We start from the raw sequence: 19,636 nt of genomic DNA, 5'->3' as shown, positions 1-19,636 counted from the left end.
TTTCTCGAAACTGGTGCCATCCTGGAAATTATGTTCAAGTGGACACGTCCTGCCAGCTGAATGGCTGCAATTCAATATTGGCCGTGAAGTAATCAATTAAGAAGTTAATTAGTTGAATATGTGTTTCGATTTCTCGTTCTAGCAATGTGCGCCTCTTCGAATAATGCAGCTCAAGGACAAGAATTATGCTGTCTGCCACAGGTGACTATTAAAAATTCCATAGAACTTCGAAATGATCACCCAGTATAACACTTGAGCACTGTTACTTGCGAGCAGACAAGTGATAGAGCCAAGTGTTATTAGTAATCGACAGGTACCATAGAATAAGATCTTATCGCGAAATTTGAGCGATAACATAGCAGCAGTAAGCGCAGTATCTTTTTTGAGAAGTATTTAAGCAAAAAATTCGCAGTTCCACCCAAAAGGCGAAGCTTCAATTGCAATAGCAAATTATATCAGATAGCCATACGAAGCAAGGGTAGTAGCTTTATCGGCCGTATACAAACTTGTAAATATTCGCTGACTAACTTAGCAAGCATGGTGTCACGCGCGCACAAACATGAACACACATCACTCAATGACCACGCACACTCGCTGTCAAAACGCTCGAAAACGCTTGAACGCGAGCTAAGCGGTGAGAACATAGCGCACGGCTCACTGTGACCCGACGCAGATGGCACTCGGCGCACTCCGCCTCCATTGCAGATCGCTTTCAAAATAGAGCCAGCGTGGCCGCACCATACGCAGCCGCCACCGGAGTAGACCCCCCCCTCGCCCCCCTGGTGTCTTGCGCGCGATGTAAGATGGTGCGCTACCTCCCCGCTTTCCTCCCTTGTGTGAGCGAGATCGTGGAAGATGGTGCGCTACCTCCCCGCTTTCCTCCCTTGCGTGAGCGAGATCGAGCCACCATCGTCGGCTCACCCTCGCACGCTTTCACTCGCACATGCAGCATACGGCGCGCGGCGACGATGTTATCGCAATTAGTCTTGTGGGGGAGCACACGCTGCCACCTTCTCCCGCGGGCGCTCGCCCGTCGCCGGCGCACGGAGCGACCGCGACAGCAGCCGGGTGGACATCTCGTGCGCGCACACCGCGCGCTGCGGGAGCCGGGCGAACACGGGAGAAATGCACTTTGCCCTCTCCCGGTTCTCGCTCGCCTCTCGCGACGCGCGTGCCGCGCGGGAAGAGGGAAAGTATCCGGCGGGCGAGGAGGACACTCCCCTCGCGGAAAGGCAAAAAGGCATAAAAGAGCGCGACCGAGAGACCCCCGCTCTCTCTGACCTCGCTTGACCTTCTGCCTGGACGGATTTTTACCTGCTGAAAGCCGTGAGTGACCTCGTTCGCGTGACTACCACATACCTACCTTCCAGAGATGGGGTTTGCATTGCGATCGACAGTAAACCGCTCGACTGGGTATGCGCCTTCTTCTCTCAACCTGGGGAGAGAGCTGCCGAATCCGATGGATAGGGTTCTCGCGGATCGCAGCGGAATGCCAGTCGTGCCGTCAGCACGAGCTGAATACGCGACGCATCTACGTGCCAAGATGACGGAAGCTTTACATAAAGCACGCTGTAATCTTCGCACTGCAAGGGCACAGCAGAAGGCGCAGTACGACCGCTCGCATCGGAACGTCCACTACGAAGTGGGCGATCTGGTGCTTCGACGCCAGCACGTTCTCAGCGATGCTACCAAACAGTTCGCTGCCTCGCTGGCGCCGAAGTGGACCGGGCCGTATCTAGTGAGAGAGAAGGTTTCCTCGCTTGTTTACCGGCTCGAGAACAAGAAAGGAAAGCCGATCGGCGGACCGGTACACGTATGCGACCTGAAACGCTACGTGCCGCGTGATGAGCAGTGGGATGACGATCAGGCCCTCCCTCAACCGCGATCGGTGAGAGAGAGCAGTCAGAACAGAACGGCGAGCCCGCAGCCGCGCTACAATTTGCGTAGCAGGCGAAGGTAATCTGACTGCTAGTTGCGTAACCCGACGACTGCGAGGAACATTCGTAAGTCCGGGTGGCGTTGCGTACCGCGTGAGCATACAGCCGCGCCGGGCTGGCACCTTGGTAGTTCCTGCCGGGGAAGCGAACGTCTAGTGACCACGGAGCGCCGAGTATGGACGACGAGTCGTCGAGGCCACGACGGGAATGTGGCGTGAACGCTCTACGCGTGGGTGTGCGGTTTCACTAAAGACTGCTGTGAGGGCCAGTGCGGTGATTATCCTGTGCTGCGACTCGAATTGGTGATGATGCTTGCGAACATTCCCTTCGCAACAGACGTCGATGGTGTCCCCGGATACGGCCAACTATGCTGCTGATCACAGTGCCGTTCCGTGCAGTTTGCTATGCAGTTGCTGATAATAATTTCCAGGAGCAGAGCAAGACGAGATACGGCCGTGCGAATTGCCTGCAGTACGCGCTGGAACAACTGACGCCCTTGCAGTACTGACGGCGCTACGCCGGCCTTGGAGCCGCACGAACCGCTAGCCGGCGGACGACCACCCCCTCCAGCGCAGCCGACACCTAGGGCGCAGCACTGAGAGTCACCTTCGAGCCCCGACAACGATCCCGCCTCGCAAGCCCGAGCAGTGCAGCTGACCAGCCGCCTCCGAGTCGGCATCAAGTGTCCGCCAGCTGAGGGCTACATCACCACAACGCTTCCTCGGTCGCCAACCTCGGCGGGTACTCAGGCAAACGGACGTCCCTAGGTGCCAGCCTCAACGTACGGGGGCCTTCTTAAGGGGGGGAGGATGTGGGGGAGCACACGCTGCCACCTTCTCCCGCGGGCGCTCGCCCGTCGCCGGCGCACGGAGCGACCGCGACAGCAGCCGGGTGGACATCTCGTGCGCGCACACCGCGCGCTGCGGGAGCCGGGCGAACACGGGAGAAATGCACTTTGCCCTCTCCCGGTTCTCGCTCGCCTCTCGCGACGCGCGTGCCGCGCGGGAAGAGGGAAAGCATCCGGCGGGCGAGGAGGACACTCCCCTCGCGGAAAGGCAAAAAGGCATAAAAGAGCGCGACCGAGAGACCCCCGCTCTCTCTGACCTCGCTTGACCTTCTGCCTGGACGGATTTTTACCTGCTGAAAGCCGTGAGTGACCTCGTTCGCGTGACTACCACACGCGACGAGGCAAGCCTATTTTATTAGTTGTTGTACAGAGCGGACTTCCCTCTACAAGTGTGTTTTATTGCTGACAGCAATAAACGTTGTTGAGTTGACTCGCTGGTTGCCTTATTCGCCCGAACCCTACGTAGCTGCGATTACACGCGCTACGGGTTGGGGAAGACCAATGCACTTTGCCCTCTCCCGGTTCTCGCTCGCCTCTCGCGACGCGCGTGCCGCGCGGGAAGAGGGAAAGTATCCGGCGGGCGAGGAGGACACTCCCCTCGCGGAAAGGCAAAAAGGCATAAAAGAGCGCGACCGAGAGACCCCCGCTCTCTCTGACCTCGCTTGACCTTCTGCCTGGACGGATTTTTACCTGCTGAAAGCCGTGAGTGACCTCGTTCGCGTGACTACCACACGCGACGAGGCAAGCCTATTTTATTAGTTGTTGTACAGAGCGGACTTCCCTCTACAAGTGTGTTTTATTGCTGACAGCAATAAACGTTGTTGAGTTGACTCGCTGGTTGCCTTATTCGCCCGAACCCTACGTAGCTGCGATTACACGCGCTACGGGTTGGGGAAGACCCCCACAGTCTTTATACGGAGCATCACGGTGACGCCGTCGACGACGATGGAAGTACGCCTGAAGTCTCCATAAAATTGAAACGTGGATCTCTGTACGCTCACTTGCGTAATGAACACAGGTATTTCGAACCCTGAGCCCGCGTGAACCTGTTCATGTAACTCCGGTGCGGACTATATACGCCAACAAAATAAAATATAGAAGGAAAACAATAAGGGAACTACCGAGGTTTACCGAACTGGGATGGGTTGGTGCATATCGAAAGGAATTTGCTCACACGTCCATCGTCTAACACTATATGCATCGCCCTTTTTCTGCGCTGTTTGATTCGCTCCGTTAAACCGGAAAGAAGCACGCTTGCTGCACATTGCGCTTGCGCGACCTTTATTCGCACCGCTTGCAGTCCCGTACGGCCATTGTGTTCCGGTATAATATAGATCAACAGCTTTACTTCGAGGACGGAAGAAGGATGTACACGGAACAATGATCTTGCACGACTCCTCATCAGCAGAGTAAAAACACGCGTTGCCAACAATTTGGCGGGGTGTTGCGAACAGGTGCGCTCGCTGTGCCACTTTTCTTATTGTGTATGATGTGAGCGCACTCTCACCTAAGTCCAGCGTGGATACAATGTATACACAGCGACTCTCTGAGCTGGGGCTTGTAGGGCACCTCCATGGGTCAGACGGCACTGCAGTGGGCTGGTTGCGCTGAAATTGCCCAATACAGCGCTTGCAGCTTTCTTTGAGGGTAAAAGGGAAACATTGTCATGGAACGAATTAAGCTACAAAGGAAACCCCATACTGGTTTCTCAGAAAGAAAACTTCGAAGTTGAAGAAAATTTACTCCTTGTCCCGGGATTCGAACCTGGGAGCTCCAACGGATGTATGCGGGAAGAGAGGGGGGGGGGGGTTACATTAAAAAAGAGGTATATATATATATATATATATATATATATATATATATATATATATATATACATGTATATATATATATATATATATATATATATATATATATATATATATATATATACACGTTTCTGTCGTTGTGAAAAAGTATATCGGTTTCATCTTGTAACGTATGTACGTGCACTGAACTAGTCCACTCAAGTGTGACCAGCCGAAAAAAAAAAAAAAAAGAAACGTTTGTGAAAAAATATACAGAAAACAAAGCGGCTTTTTACTGACATAACTGTTTTTGTTTGCTTGTTTTTTTTTCCATACTTTTTCCGTCGTTTTGCTAACATACTTGGTTCACTTTGTTATTGGAGTAACCATTACTCGCCCTCCTGACTTCACTTTTAACAGATCGCGAAAGTACAGATAACCAGGCTACTTAATAGAACATATGTAAGGAGTGACAACACACGCGCTCTTTAAAGTGGATCCAATGTACTCGATCGCTTTAGCCTTTCGTCCCTATCGAAATTGCTTCTAATCGAAATGTGGCAGCCAGTGCTGGGGTACGTCGAACCGGTGACTTCGAGTTCAGCAGTTAGCTATAGCGCAGCGGGAAGATGTCAGACCTACGTTGCACGTGTGTTGTGCTGCGACTGTCACGGACATGCGTGACTGCCCGTAACCTTCCCCCAAAACTGCCAAAATAAATAAATAAATAAATAAATAATAAAAATTCATGTGTATATCTACAGTTCTCGGCGCTTGTGACAAATTTTCACCAAACATGGCCAAACTATGACCAAATTTTGAGCTCATGCTTATCTATCTCCGCAATAAATCGCGTTCTCTCGTGTATGCAGTCGATGTCTTTATGCAGGATTGCACTGATGCACGCAGCATAAAACAAACCTTTGTTTTTATTTTATTGCATTATACGTGGTCAACAAACATGCCACCTGACATATATGGGTAATGTTCACTAGACGTAACTAAATGGCATCTATACGCTGTTTGCATGTAAAGTTGTTACTACATATATATTGGTCTCCGACTAGACATTAACCCGCCGCGGTGGCTTAGTGGCTAAGGTGTTGCGCTGCTGAGCACGAGGTCGCGAGATCGAATCCCGGCCGCTCGGCCGCATTTCGATGCAGGCGAAATGCAAGAACGCCCGTGTGCTTGCGTGGTAGTGCACGTTAAAGAACCCCAGGTGGTCAAAATTAATCAGAAGCCCTCCACTACGGTGTTACTCATAATCAGAAATGGTTTTGGCACGTAAAACCCCAGAAAGAAGAAAAGAAGACTAGACATTAGGACCTAATTCGTACATCGCAGAGACATTTGTGGTTTGCTGTGAAGGAGATGATTGCCTGGGCACAGGAGTGTGCTAATTGTGTTCATGGTGCTTCTTGCACAAAGTTAATATGCATATGGCAAAAAATGTGCAGAAACAAAAGAAAAAAAAACCTGAAGAGAGAGTGAAAAAATTCAGAGCCTTTCCCCTGTCGAGAAAATGGGGGTAAGCGGAGCTTGTGGCAAGACGACACTGTCGCAGGCGTTCCGCTTCGTTTGTCCTAAACTCGGTGTCCGCGGCTCTTCGCTGACGTTTCGCCTGGGCTTCGGAAGCCCTCACGATAGAATCGGACGACAAGCTTCGCTTACCCCCATTTTTTTCGACAGGGGAAGGGCTGGTGATTTTGTCTCTTTGGGTAATTCAAGGGCGCATTACAGTTCCCCGAACCCACAGGGGTATGTGCCATTGATCTTGGACCCTTTCTGCCCATCACCAGGATCGGCCCACATGACAGGGGTATGTGCCATTGAGGTTGGGCCTATTCGGCACTATCACCAGTATCGGCCCACTTTTCAGCGTGACACCACCACCACCGCCCACACTTGTGAGCCTATCAAGCGTCGCTTAAAAGAAAAGGACCTAAAAGAGAATGCGGAAAATTAAATATACATGTATGCGCATTACCCGATAAGTTTAAGTTGTATAAGTTACATATGTGTAAGTTAAACCAGACAGATGCGTGTAATTTTAAAGCGCAGCTTTATATTGCCAGGCGAAACGGAAAAGCGTCTGTCCGTCGCCTGTGTACAGAAAACTACCATCATCAGCACTGGCTCGAGCGTCGCCGTCTTCTTCCGCAGCTGGCTCGTTGGCGCCCCTCGGGTTGCGCTCGTGCTCGGCACGCGCTCGTGCCACTGCTCCCGCGTTCGTCGTCGTCGTCCGCTTCCACAGCTGGCTGCGTTGCCTCTCATCATTCCAGCATGTTTCTCTGTGATTCCATGAATGAATGAATAAACCTTTATTTGAAGCAGTGAGTTGGCAGTCGAGGTGGGAGGGTCCCTTATTCCAGGAACCCTCTGGCTAAATGGATCGCCCATGCAAATAATTTTTTCTCTCTCTCTCTCTCAGCGTAGAACTTCCCTTCTCTTCTGTCGTCGTAATGCGGAGGCCGCGTTTACGGGGGTATGAGCCATTCATTGTCTTACGGAATTGACAGATTTAATTTTGAAGAAATTGTATTTCGAAGAATCGCAAGCGGCAAAGACGGGCGAATACTATACTAATCACGCCGCCTATAGCAAACTCGAGACACCGAACGCAAGCGACAACGGCGGACTGCGGGCATACCGATCAGTGACATCGTTCGCTCCGTCACAGCCGAACGTGTGTGTAATCTCATAATTGAGAAAGACTTTAATGCACCATCGGGATTATACCAGTGATAAACACTGGGGCCGCGCGTTTCAGCTTCGCTGGTTAACCGTCTGTACGGAGTGCTTGGGCGGTGATTTGTTTTCGCTAAACGGCACCGACCGCCAGATCTTTTGCGGCATGGGGCCCTTAAGGCTATCGCGTTAAAATAAGCGTGAAGCCCGAAAAGAAGCAAGAGCGAAAGACAGCTGCCGACACCGCCATCAAGTTCCCCGTGCGTGCAAGCTCGGCGTGACGCCATGCATTTTGACAGCGTCTCCTCGGGCCTTGTTAATTTATTACCGGCAAAGATTGACTGCACATTGTATACCAATAGAGCCATTAACAGAACTTGGGAGACTTTCGACAAGTTTTACTGCGTCACACTGGCCCGAATAAGGTACTTTGAAATCAATGACGTGCCAGTGCCAGCACTGGGGTCTCGGCGCGCGAAAAAAAAAAAGAAAGGAAATTGGGCCTTCACGTTCTTTTCTGGTAATCAATCTCTTACCGCAAGCTTAATGTGAATAGAGTCTCAAAAGACTACTTTATTATTATGAACTGTTTTAGTATTTCGTTTCACTTTTCCTTTAATTGCCGAATGGGCGAGAATGATGTCACGCGTGTTCATGAGCTTGCAGAATCGCAACCAAATTTCCAGCGAAGCTGTTTCTTTCGAGCAGTTGGAATAATAATTTCAATTCCCTGCAATTAAATCACAAACTTTAAAACGTTATCCCTAACACTAGGCCGTTTAACACCCTCTAGCAGGATGTATATAGCGCATTCCGGCACTCTCGTTTTGTTTTTGTTTTTGTTTTGCTCTTCTTTACATTTTTTACATATCTTTTCTATTATCCTTTATTCCCCTTGCCCCCTTTCCCCAACACAGGGTAGCCAGCCGGTCTGAGAACTGGCTAACCTCCCTGTCTTTCCATCTATTTCTCCTTCCTTCCTTAAAGAAATAACAAAATAAATTACAATGACTTTGCTAGAATATTGGCCATCATAGTCCCCTCATTTTCACTAGTTGTGATCTTGTTGGCATTTACAGCTCCCCACTTGCCGTGGTGGCGTACGGCCTTTTTTTTTTTTTTTTTTTTGCGCTGCTAAGCTAGAGGGCGCGGGATCAAATCCCGGCCGCGGCGGCTGCATTTCGTATAAAACGGGAAAATACGCGAAAAAAAAGGGAGCTCAGTAACTACTTGCAACGCTTATAATCTAGCCAGGAAAGTTAAGGTTTCGTCACACATTGCACTGAACATGGACCCCGTTTTCAGCAAATATATAAACTTAGTGTAAAATAGCGTTATCTCGGCTTAAAAGGAATTGCATAGCTGATAACGGCACTGTGACATCTTTGAGCAAATGTTTAAAGTTTTAACAAAGGGAGTATTTATTTACCACGCATTTATCTTCGCACAAGGATTTGCCATAGCCTTCTCCCCATTTTCGCTAAATTTAATCTCGATGGCATTAGTTGTTAATGCAGGGAAACGAGCTAAATTTTGGGCGCTTGTATAGCAATCATATGAGCTCTTGGATACGTAATTTATTTCAATATCCGCAATGAACCGTAACCATTTTGAACTTTGACTACACATGACCCTTTACCTGGCCCTTCACCAAAAGAAACAAGGTAGATCTTATAGTTCACCGAGGACAGCGGGCGAATTTCGTATATCTCGTATGGAAATACTGCAAAAACGTGGATTTAGGGATTTCTTGTAGCGCTCCTAATAAGGAAAGTAAGGCTAAAATTTCGGGACACATTGCACTTAAGATGCTCATCCTGCTTGTTAAATATGAAGATAGTGTAATGCAGAGGTCTTTCCGCAGGGTTGGGGAAACGTCGCTATATATAACGGCAACGTGACATTTGGGAGCATAATTTTTAGATTTTTTTTAGCAAAAGGTGTATTTGATTCACACGCACTTAACTCGAATACAGAGTGGTATGTCTATATTGGTATAGTTTTGTCTTGGTGGCCTGTATGCGATGGCAGCGGAGTAAATTTGGCGTCGCTCGTAAAACCACCTCATAATGCTCCTGAGCACTTGCATACGCAATTTATTGCAAACGTTGCAATTAACCCGCACATTTCCAACTTTGCGTACACGTTAGTCATAGCCTGGCTTTATTTTCATATAAGCGAGTTGCCTTGTCTAATTTACCAAGGACACCGGAGACACCAATTGCAAACCTGGTATTACAAATGAAAGTAAGAAAAAAAAAAAGAAAAACCGAAGGTCCCGTAATTCTTTGTAACGCCTCTATTTAAACAAGAAAAATTAAAAGTTCACCAAACGTTCCACTTACGTTCTGACTAATTTCCCTGAATTACAAGTTGGTGTCATGTGCAATTGATTTAGTACTTTGGGATATATAGCGAAAAGCGGCAGTACAACACTCTGGCACACTTGAGTAAGAAACTTTCTAGAAAGGCGGTAATTAAATGGGTCCTGAACCACCCTTCTTGGCGAAATAAAACACTTGGCGTTTCTTCGCCAAGAGCGGTGGTTGGTGAAAAAAACACAGTCCTCGGATAGCATACGCTGTTGTGAACGTCTAAGCAAAATTTTTCTGCTGTGCGCGGCGTCACCTTTTTCTCAAACGCTCTTTTCCACAGAACCCTATCCGCTCCTCACTATTCTCTGGACGCTTTATTACCACACGCGGCTGCTATATTAATTGGCCAATGACTGACATCACTCATCATCAGTGCGCTTCTCCCTGCTGTTGCTGTGTATATTTGTAGACGCAGTTTAATAAAGGGGCTGAAGTAAATAAGCTAAAATGTGCGTAAAAGTGGTAAAATTACGTACTTCCGGAAGAAGCCGACTATATCGTCTGCTCACGCTCGGCCGTGGCTGCTCGCGTAGGTCTTAAACTTTGGCCACCCTGCTTATCGGTGTCGAAGCCGTCGGGTTTCGCTAATTTCGACTTGTTTTGAACACTAAGCTATAGCCTCGAACCACGCGAAACTTAAGGTCAGACCACACGCGCGCTCACTCCTATAGCCGCTCGTTAGACGCCTTGGCAGACTGCACTTCGTATTGAACTATCGATAGCGCTTCAGGATGCGCAAGCTGGATGTGGCTACCATCCGCCGATAAAGGCGGTGCAGGACAAAGCCGGTCCGCACCACGTAGCACGGCCAGACTGGAGCATACATTATGAGCTCGAGCGCGCACTCAAGTCCTGTCGGGCCCAAAGCAAACGCTGCGCATGCGCTCCACAGTTGCATGCAGCTGCGGTCTGCTACGTAGCGTAGGTACCGCGACCGCCGCGGGGCACAGCGACGAGTCCACTGACTGAGCACACTGAGGCTCACTGAGGACAGTGTACGTGAACATTCAAAATCAAATTTGAACTGAGCACCAGGCGGAGCGTTGTGAGCACACGCCGCAGGGCAAGTCATTGAAGAAGGAGCGGAGGCACAGCGAATGGGATCATACGCGACCTTCGATTGTCAACACCTCCGCTTCTGCTGAACGCATCGAAGTATACTTTTCGCGGCAAAGTATTTCTGAAATAGTCTTCAAATGCATTTCTCGAGTTCGGTAAAAAGTGGTTCAAGGCCCCTTTAAGCTACAGAGATGAAACATTTATTGTTCGTCGCGCACCAGATGCTCCCTTCATCAACGAGATGTAAGCAGCGTGCTTCGTGCAGTTCACTAAAGAGATTGGGGAACAGCAGCTACCTGATGTGTGCAACATTTAAAAATTAGGAGAAGACGAGTGTTCAGTAATTCTATTTGAAGCACATAATTACCGTAAACATTTCAAGCTTTCGGCAAACGTCACCCATAGAATGGCCCCCATTTCTTCAAAATTTGGAATTTATGACATTTAATGGTCCGCCCACAGAAGCGAGAAACATTTTTAAGCTGTTCATATTAAGCGTTCTATGTAGGCTTTTCATACATAACCTGTATATAGGCCAAACACAAGTGTTTGATAATTTTCGTTTACCCCTGAGTGACAAAAAAATTTCAAAGTTTACCTTAACAATCCCCAGATTTGCTTAAATTATACATTTTAGGACTTGGCTTTTTCATAAAATCGTGAAAATTGGCAGATAACGTTTTCCAGTGGTCCCAGTCGCAATACCAGTTTCGCTCTAAAGAAAAAAAGACAAAAAACGAAGCATTTTTCAGAACTCTCACAACACACACACACACACACACACACACACACACACACACACACACACACACACACACACACACACACACACACACACACACACACACACGCACACGCACACGCACACGCACACGCACACGCACACGCACACGCACACACGCACACGCGCGCACAATTAAGATCTACAATTGCCTTCATCGCCTGACGAGCGAAACATTTTGGCCCGGGACCTAAAGTATAGCGCTTTCAGAAAATGGTCGACTGTCGATTACACGCTAAATAGAGTCGCGGCTAGATGTTTCTCTTTCGAATATGCAACGGTTACACGCAACGCATATATGATCAATAGACTACGGCATTGATCACAGTCCAGGCTGTCAGCACGGCCAACAAGATGAACGCAGTATACCGATCGAGTAAATAAATTAAGAGCACGACAAGTCGTAATTGCCTATGCATCCACCGTGGTCATTGTAGCTTCTCTGCGTGTACACGTGGGGTCGATGATAGAGTCCATATGCAGCGGCGGGTTCTCCACGTAGCCGTGTATGGTGACGCGAGACCTGCGCAGCCAAAAAAACTGCGCACAAAATATAACACGTATGCCCGTTCTTTTCCGTCCACGTTTATACATCCGCTCTTAGTAAAAGAAAAGAAAAATTATAGACACATAACAGAATATTAATAAATAGACGGCAACTCGGAAGAAGTATGCGCTCGGTGGCGCGAACAATTAGATAGCTTTAGTTTAATAGCGGGGTTAAGGGAAATAGCGTTACCGTTCATCAAACGAACTTTGCGGAATATGCATCCTTATCACGCAGCGCGCAAACCTTGCGCTCGTATGTCGAAAAGCCAGCGCGTTTCATGTGACGATGAAAGTAATATTGCCGGTCGTTTCGCGTAAGTGCAGATAAGCACTTCGCCGTTTTATAAGGTGGCGGATATTTAATTATGCGTGAAACTGGTGCTTAACATTAACTTCCAGCGGAAATTTCCTCGATTGTTTAATTTATTCGATCGACATGCGCACATAAAAATAATTATTATGTATAACACTTCCATGGTGATGCGCGCGGATTGAAAGTTTGGAGGACATCTCGATCTTTGGCAGGTCTATATCACTTTTTTTTTTTGGGGGGGGGGGGGTTGGGTTAAGAACGAATATATGCCAAAAATAGCCTGTGTGACATACAGCGTTGTTTTTTTAAGTGTATTTCCGAAAAAGGTAGAAATTACATGCATGATAAATCGCACTGTCCAGTCAGCTAATTTAAATATTCACTAGTTTACCTTTTAATTATTGAATCTGGACCCACGTTGAAATTGCGAGATTGAAGCCGAACTTAGACGGACTGAAAAAGTCGTAGTTTCGCCCGAAAGGCGAAGCATCGATTGCGATAGCAAATTAGTAGAGAGCTATACGAAGCAAGGATAGTAGGTTAAATATCCGTATGAAGTTGTAAACATTCGCTAACTAAGTAGACAAGTACGGTGTCAGGCGCCCACAAGTAAACATCAACAAACATCGCTCAATGACCGCGGAAACTCGCTGTGAAAACGCCAGAGTGAGAAAGCGCGCCAGCAGCAGCGGGCAAATTGACCTTCGCACTGTCTCTCGTCTCGCTTCAACGTGAACTAAACGTCGAAAGCACAGCGCATACGAAGCTACCGGTACTCGGTGCATGCACTTTGTCCCCATCGCAGATCGCGTTGAAGATGAGGCCCGCGCGGGCGCGCACCTCGGGCACGTCGCAGATCGCTATCAAGATACGGCGGCCGCGCGCGCGGTCCGCAATGTGAGCAGCAGCCGATGGAGCTGAACGTTTTTTCACCGTGAGCAGAACGCACCCCCCTCCCTCTCGCTCACCGTCGCCTCGCCCCAGTGCCTCGCGCGCGAACGAATACGGCGCGCTTCCGGCCTCCTCCCTCGCGTGCGCTATACTCAGCCGCGATTGCCGGCTTACCCTTGTATACGCTTTCACTCGCACACACAGCGTACGGCGCTCTGCGACGATTTTATCGCCGTTGGACTTTATACGGAACCTCACGGCGACGCCGACGGCAGAAATGCGCTTTGGAGTGTCCATATAATTGTTATCGCAATAGAACTGAATTCCATTCTGCTGTATGACGAGCCAGAACCACACTCCTATTGGGGAGCGGGCCGTATAGTGGGGGTCACCGGATTAATTTTGACCACGTGGGATTCTTTAACGTTCACCCGATGCACCGGTACACGAGTGTTGGGACGGGAATCGAAACCGCGACTTCGAGCTCAGATCGCTCGACAGTTGACCAAGTTGATATAGGATTCATGTTACTGAAGGCAGGCGTCCAAAGATGGACACGAGTCAGTGTCACGCACCTGCCTGTGTTTTCCTTTTAGTCATATACAATCACACGTACGCGGTGATCATATTGAAGTTTTCCCGAAAATTTTAAAAATCGCCTTTTGCAGATAACGTAATTCTTGCCCTTGATCTGGATTATTCAGAGGTGGCCATTATACTTGCCCGAGAAATCGAAGCACAGATTCAACTAATTTTTAAAAAATCACTAGTTAACTTCCTAATGAATTATTCTCCTTAGCGAATAACTTCTTAATGAATACGTTATGGAACATATTGCGATTTACGAATTGCAGCAGGCCATTGTGCTAGGCTAACCACTTGGAATTAATTTATAGAATTTCAGTAGCATCTTTTGTACGTATATGGCCTCTAACGCCGAACGCGTTTAACGTGATGGTGCCATCTAAGAACGGTGCTAAGTGCATCTTAGCCACTTGGATCACGTACCTTAGGTCTGTGTGATGCGTCATTAGCAATACATCGCGCTTGCCAAATGCAGGCTAAATGAAACGTGATCAGGCGTTGCCAAAAGTTCAGGGCCCGTCATTTTTGTACAGTTGAGCATGGAGGAGGCGCGATGATCAGTGAGGCCGCATGTCTCGGTATACCGTCTGCGAGGGGAAAAAAAACTAATTCGTTTAACCCTGATCTATCGGTTGAAAGGTATGACTGTAAATGAGCTCCTATAGCATATCTTATCGCCAGAACAGCGCACTCCTCTCCACGAGGAATGTGGATGCGCTACTGGCAGGTTTCATAGTGAAGCTGTTTATGGCTAGGGTTCCGTGCATTTTTGTTCTGCACGTGAAAAACACGGGTCCCACGCGAACGCGCTCGTGCCACTGCTCGCGCGTTCGTCGTCGTCTTCTTCCACAGCGGGCTCGTCGGCGTCCCTCGGATATGCATTTTGAGTAGATTAGTTATCAACATAGGCACCATTTTCAAGTTCAGTAGACTCCCAGGTGGATAATAAAGGTTTCTCATAGATTTGGCGCTGTGCGACCCGCGTCGGTCATGTCTACTACGTTCGCACCACCCTCTCTTTGTCGGTGTTCCAAGCGCTTGCCTATCTATAAAACTTTAGAAGGCAGCGGCATTTGCCCCCTCAAAGGCGGATGCATACGAGCCTCCACCAATGGGCGCGCAATAAGGACTTGCGTCATGAGCCGGACAGCCGGTGTCCCCGCCGACGGAGAACATGGCAGCCCACGCTTCAAGCCGGGGCGAGTCGCGTCAGCGGGACTATTTATTTAGTCGCGGAGGAAATCGGCTGCTGCGCTTCGGTCATCTGGGCGGGGCCTCTCCTGTCTTCTTAAGTTGTACCCGACTATAGTTTCCTTTCCTTCCGCTCTCCTGTGGTGGCGGTGCATGCCGTCGAAACATCACGCGTGTCTACTTTTCTTCGGCTCCTCACGCGAATGTATATATAAAAAACCGGAAAGTGAAGTTGCCGTTCTCCATTTTGAATTTCACTATACTGTCGTCGTAATGGGGATTCCGAGTATATAGTCCGGATTCCCGAGGAGCAAAGTGCCTACCTGCTAAACAGCTTAATTCGCTGGTCATCCTCGCTCACAGAGTGGAATGGCTCACTATTTTTTTTTATCATTGTCGAAGCTGCACGTATACGCTTCAGCACGGAGAATGCAAAACAGGCGAGCCACTGAAATTATCGTGTTTTATCACAGATCTCAAGTAAAACAGGCAGGGACCTTTCTTGCATGATTTCTTGTTGTTATACTCCCGTTTACGTCACGAAGTTTATGCTGTGATGATGCACATGAAATTGAAAAATTGGGTCTTCCAAAGTTGAAAGTAGCAAAGAGAGGCAGCAGAAACATCTGAGGCACCAGGCGCAGGAAAGTGTATACCGCTCAACGGATTAGACTATAATAACGCACGTTTTGTACATTCACATGGCAATGACTAATAGTTAAAAGTGATTAAATTATGGTGTTTAACATCCCTAAGCTGCTCACTGGCTTATGATAAAGGTTGCAAAGGAGGGCTTCAAATTCATTTTGACCACCTGTGGTTTCTTACCGTGCACCTAAAGCACAGTAACGAGTACTTTTGCATTCCGCCCCCAACGGAATGCAGACGACGCCGCTTCATGGGTATGATTGATAAGCTCATTAGGGAGTTCATCTTGTATATCATTTAAGATTACACTGTACATGGGATGCCACTTAGGTATACTTTGTGTCAATGTAAATGCAGATGTTTTGTCCGAAGGCCACTCATTTAAGCAAATTGTCGTTTTGAGCGCTGTGAAAATATACATCTTCTATGGTGAAATGTTCGCTTTCGAAGAGTAAAAAAAAAAAAATGATCTACGGAAGAGGCATTGTTATGAAATGATCATATGCTGGCTTATATAAAGAAACCGTGCACTTGACAACAACGCTATGTTGTTCCAGTAAAACGAGGATGGTTACGTCCCTTTAAATGTATATAAAGTCGTTTAGCGGGCCCTTTAGAATTTTGTGAATTTCTTGCAGCTCCTGTGGACAATTTCGCCCGCGTTCTTGCAGCTTCGTTATTATCTGATTTTCAGTTTTCACGCGTCTGTTTCTTTAGATCTCTCTTTGTGGCGCGCCCCCCAACTGCTGCAACTTTCATAATTTATCACTCCCCTGATTGCACCGCGTAATTGCTGCATTTCCAGCATGTTGCGCAAGTGTAGTGCGCAATTTATTCAGAAGTATTTAACTCCGATCCAACTCTTACTTCTCTTGCAGCAAATTCGTCTCGACCACGTCGCGGTGTGTGCAATATTCAATCAGCGAGGTTTATAATTTGATAATTTCTTGTGACTCCCAGGATTTCAAATATGTACAATTCCGTATGTGTATCCACGCTCATGCCGGAGCGCTAGCACTGTTCTCGCGTTCTAACGAGGCCTTGATGTACGTATCGCAGCCATTACCGGGAATACTATTCTGGTCATACGTTGTTGAATTCGGTAATGGCGGTATTTTGAGCCAATCAGGGAGATGCCAACAGTAGCCTCTGATTGGCTCAAAATTCTGCCATTACCAAATTCGACAGCATGGCGGGATTGTCAATGTCCTCCCGTCGACGCATGCAAAGTTTATTGAAGAATCATTTTTGCGAGCTCTTTTCTCCGCACGCTTATAAATAATTCTGCCACTCTTACCAGTATTCCTGCAACGATCGGGAAGAAAACGCGAGGTTTCTTAATTCCTTCTTTTTTAAGGAGCGAAAACATCTGGGCTCCATGCATCCAGCCATGTGCCGCCCGTGGCTTTTGTTTGTCATTTTTTGTTCCGTTTTAGTGCTGCCGGAGCTGTGAATTTTCTGCAACGGCGCATACTTTCTCGAATTAACAGAACTTATTAGCGGAACACTTTTCGTGATGCTGGAAAAAGCGCGCTGTGTTTTCTACTGCGTTTCTGAGAATGTACTCGGCCATCAAAATTAAAAAAAAAAAAAAAAAAATGTTCCAAAAGCCAGGGGAACTCATACTTCAACGTTTTCTTTTACTCAACAAAAGTGTATGTTATATATAACATGGACGTTTCGCCACCTATGTGAGTGGTACCGTCAATACAGAATTTGCGTGAAAAAGTCTGCTTGGCGTGGGAATACTGGTTCGTGCGCTCGCGGCAGACAACACGCGCAGAATCGAAAACCGAAAGCTCACCTCCACCGCCTCCATTGCATGATTTCGAAATCACAAAAGAACCATAATGACTTACGTTGCAGATATTTTATGACACAATATAGCTACAAAATTATAATGAATATTTTATTTCACTTCAAAGCAAGACAATATAGAGGCTGCGTTAGAGATATGAACCAACAAGGGCTACAAAAGCGAAAAGGCGAAACTACCAAACGTCACGAAAGGCCGACGTCAGTATGTATGCGTTGCACATGGCGCGGAGCTGCGCGCAGTTTCAGTTGTCGAGAAGTTTCCGAATTGCGACTCGTTAATCGCGCCGCGCGCCCCGTGTACGACGGAAGATGTAGGGTTCTCGCGGCTTCGTTTGTTCTCAGACTGCGACTAGCACGAGGCTGCCCGTTTAGCGCTTGTGTTGTGGTCGCTGGCCGAACGGCGCCAACCGAACGGTGGCCGCTCGTTCTATGGGCTTTCTCTGTGTTCGTTTAGGATTGTGCACTTGCGCATCGCTTTGTACGTAGGCTCGCCGCGGCAAAGTGCGCGCTTTTTTCTTCGCTCGTGCGAGAGATGGATGACGATCGAAGGAGGGATCACAAAGGCGCCGTAAAACACGGCACCCACGACGACTCCGTGAATCACAGGAGCAGCATGTTCGAACTGCGGCTGGTGACGCTGGACCACTACCTGGCGGCTCCCTCGGCCCCGCTGGACCCGCTCGTCTCCAAGCTGGGCGGCTGGGAAGTCTGGCAGGTGCCCGTTTTGCGGATCTTCGGCGTCACGCCCGCAGGTAAGTTGTTCTTTTTTTCGATCCGCGGTGTGTCCACGACGGTGGCGTCGTTTAGTACGGACCGCCGCTCACAATCGGTGTCGATGGCGGAGCGCGAGCGGCTGCGTGGCCCCGGGCTTTTGTTCGCCGTCCGCTGCTTGGCCGGCTCTCCGGTGCCGACAGTGTTTGAAGTTAACTTGCTAGGACGGCGACAGCGCTCTGGCGACCAATTCCTTGCTGCTGTCTCGTTCGCTGCACGTGAGGCAAAGGTGAATGACCTGCGTTGCGATGGTGCGAGACCTCGGGAGTAGCGTTAGCTGTGACGGCTCTCGCTTTGAGCGCTGTTTCCTGTCTGGCAGCTACGGCTCTCGAGAAGCGAAAGAGGTACAACTTAACGGTGTTCTAGGCGACGCTGAAGCTTGCAGCCCGCTTTACTAAATGTCAGTTAAAGGCAAGTGACCTGGATTTAGATTGGGGACTTTTGTAATGTATGCTACATAGCTGTGGGTATAACTAAAGCTAACTAAGTTCGCCGCCAATGTTACGAATATGTGATTATCGCGAAAATAATAACGTTATGATATTCGCATATCTTGTTATTGCAGCGGTCGGACTGTTGCGGTTTAAGTTCGTGCAGTAGATTAGTGATTAGTCGTAGTATTTGTGCCTAAACTAATGGTAACCGTATGGTAGTTTTATGTTATTGCGTAGGAACACAATGCGATCGCTATACGGAGGCTACATCTTTATATGCAGCGAAACAGATTTTAGGTACTACAATATAGCTACCAAAATCTGCACTTCAGCATTGTAGGAGCAATAAAATAGTTACACTAAGTTTTGCTTAATCTCGGCGTAATTTTAGACAGAGAAATGTGGTACGTTCTGCTTCCAAAGGCAGAAAAACAATAAAATGGACCAGCTAATTTTTATTCTGGCAAAGGCTTTGCACCTGTTCCTATAAACAGTGCACCAATTGTCTTAAAGGGTCGGAGTGAACAAATGTTGTACAAGGAGACCGTTCATAACCTGTAATGCCACGCGACTTGGAACCTGCCAAACCACTGGGTCCTGTTTTGTTTATTTGGTTCCTTAGACAGTGTCTAAGAGGAGCTCGATGCTAAAGGCTAAATTGTGTCATGAGGCCTCGACCAGGCATTCTGATGACTTGCTTCGGTATCCTTGCTTTGGTGGCCTGTGACGTAACGTTTCATTGCGAAGGAGTTGCCAACCAAATAACCATTTTGTTGCTTACTCACGGTATCTCGGTTGCACGAGGAATTGTAAATGTCACCGACGGGTGCACGAACCTATTGCTAACAAATTTTAGCACTGAGAGATGGCACCTTCCAAAAGGCACGGCTGTGGCTTATTTTGACGGTGTTGCGGAAGTTCGTGGCTGCTGTTCACTACTCGAAGAAGCGCCTACACGA

The 19,636-nt window shown here is 48.2% G+C and overlaps 1 protein-coding gene across 1 annotated transcript in view; it reads left to right on the top strand.

Moving 5' to 3' along the window:
• The first annotated feature begins 17,648 nt into the window (after nucleotides 1–17,648).
• Nucleotides 17,649–19,636, top strand: part of LOC119462387 (uncharacterized) — a 100,340-nt gene continuing 98,352 nt past the window's right edge. Inside the window, exon 1 of the mRNA XM_037723731.2 lies at nucleotides 17,649–18,224. Within this exon, the coding sequence (XP_037579659.1) occupies nucleotides 18,005–18,224 (220 nt within the window). The 5' untranslated portion in view covers nucleotides 17,649–18,004. The remainder of the gene's footprint in view (nucleotides 18,225–19,636) is intronic.

This window comes from Dermacentor silvarum, chromosome 8 (genome assembly GCF_013339745.2).
Source record: "Dermacentor silvarum isolate Dsil-2018 chromosome 8, BIME_Dsil_1.4, whole genome shotgun sequence".
Lineage (NCBI taxonomy): Eukaryota > Metazoa > Arthropoda > Arachnida > Ixodida > Ixodidae > Dermacentor > Dermacentor silvarum.
Note: the sequence above shows the minus strand (reverse complement) of the source record. Positions and strands in the feature narration are given on the sequence as shown.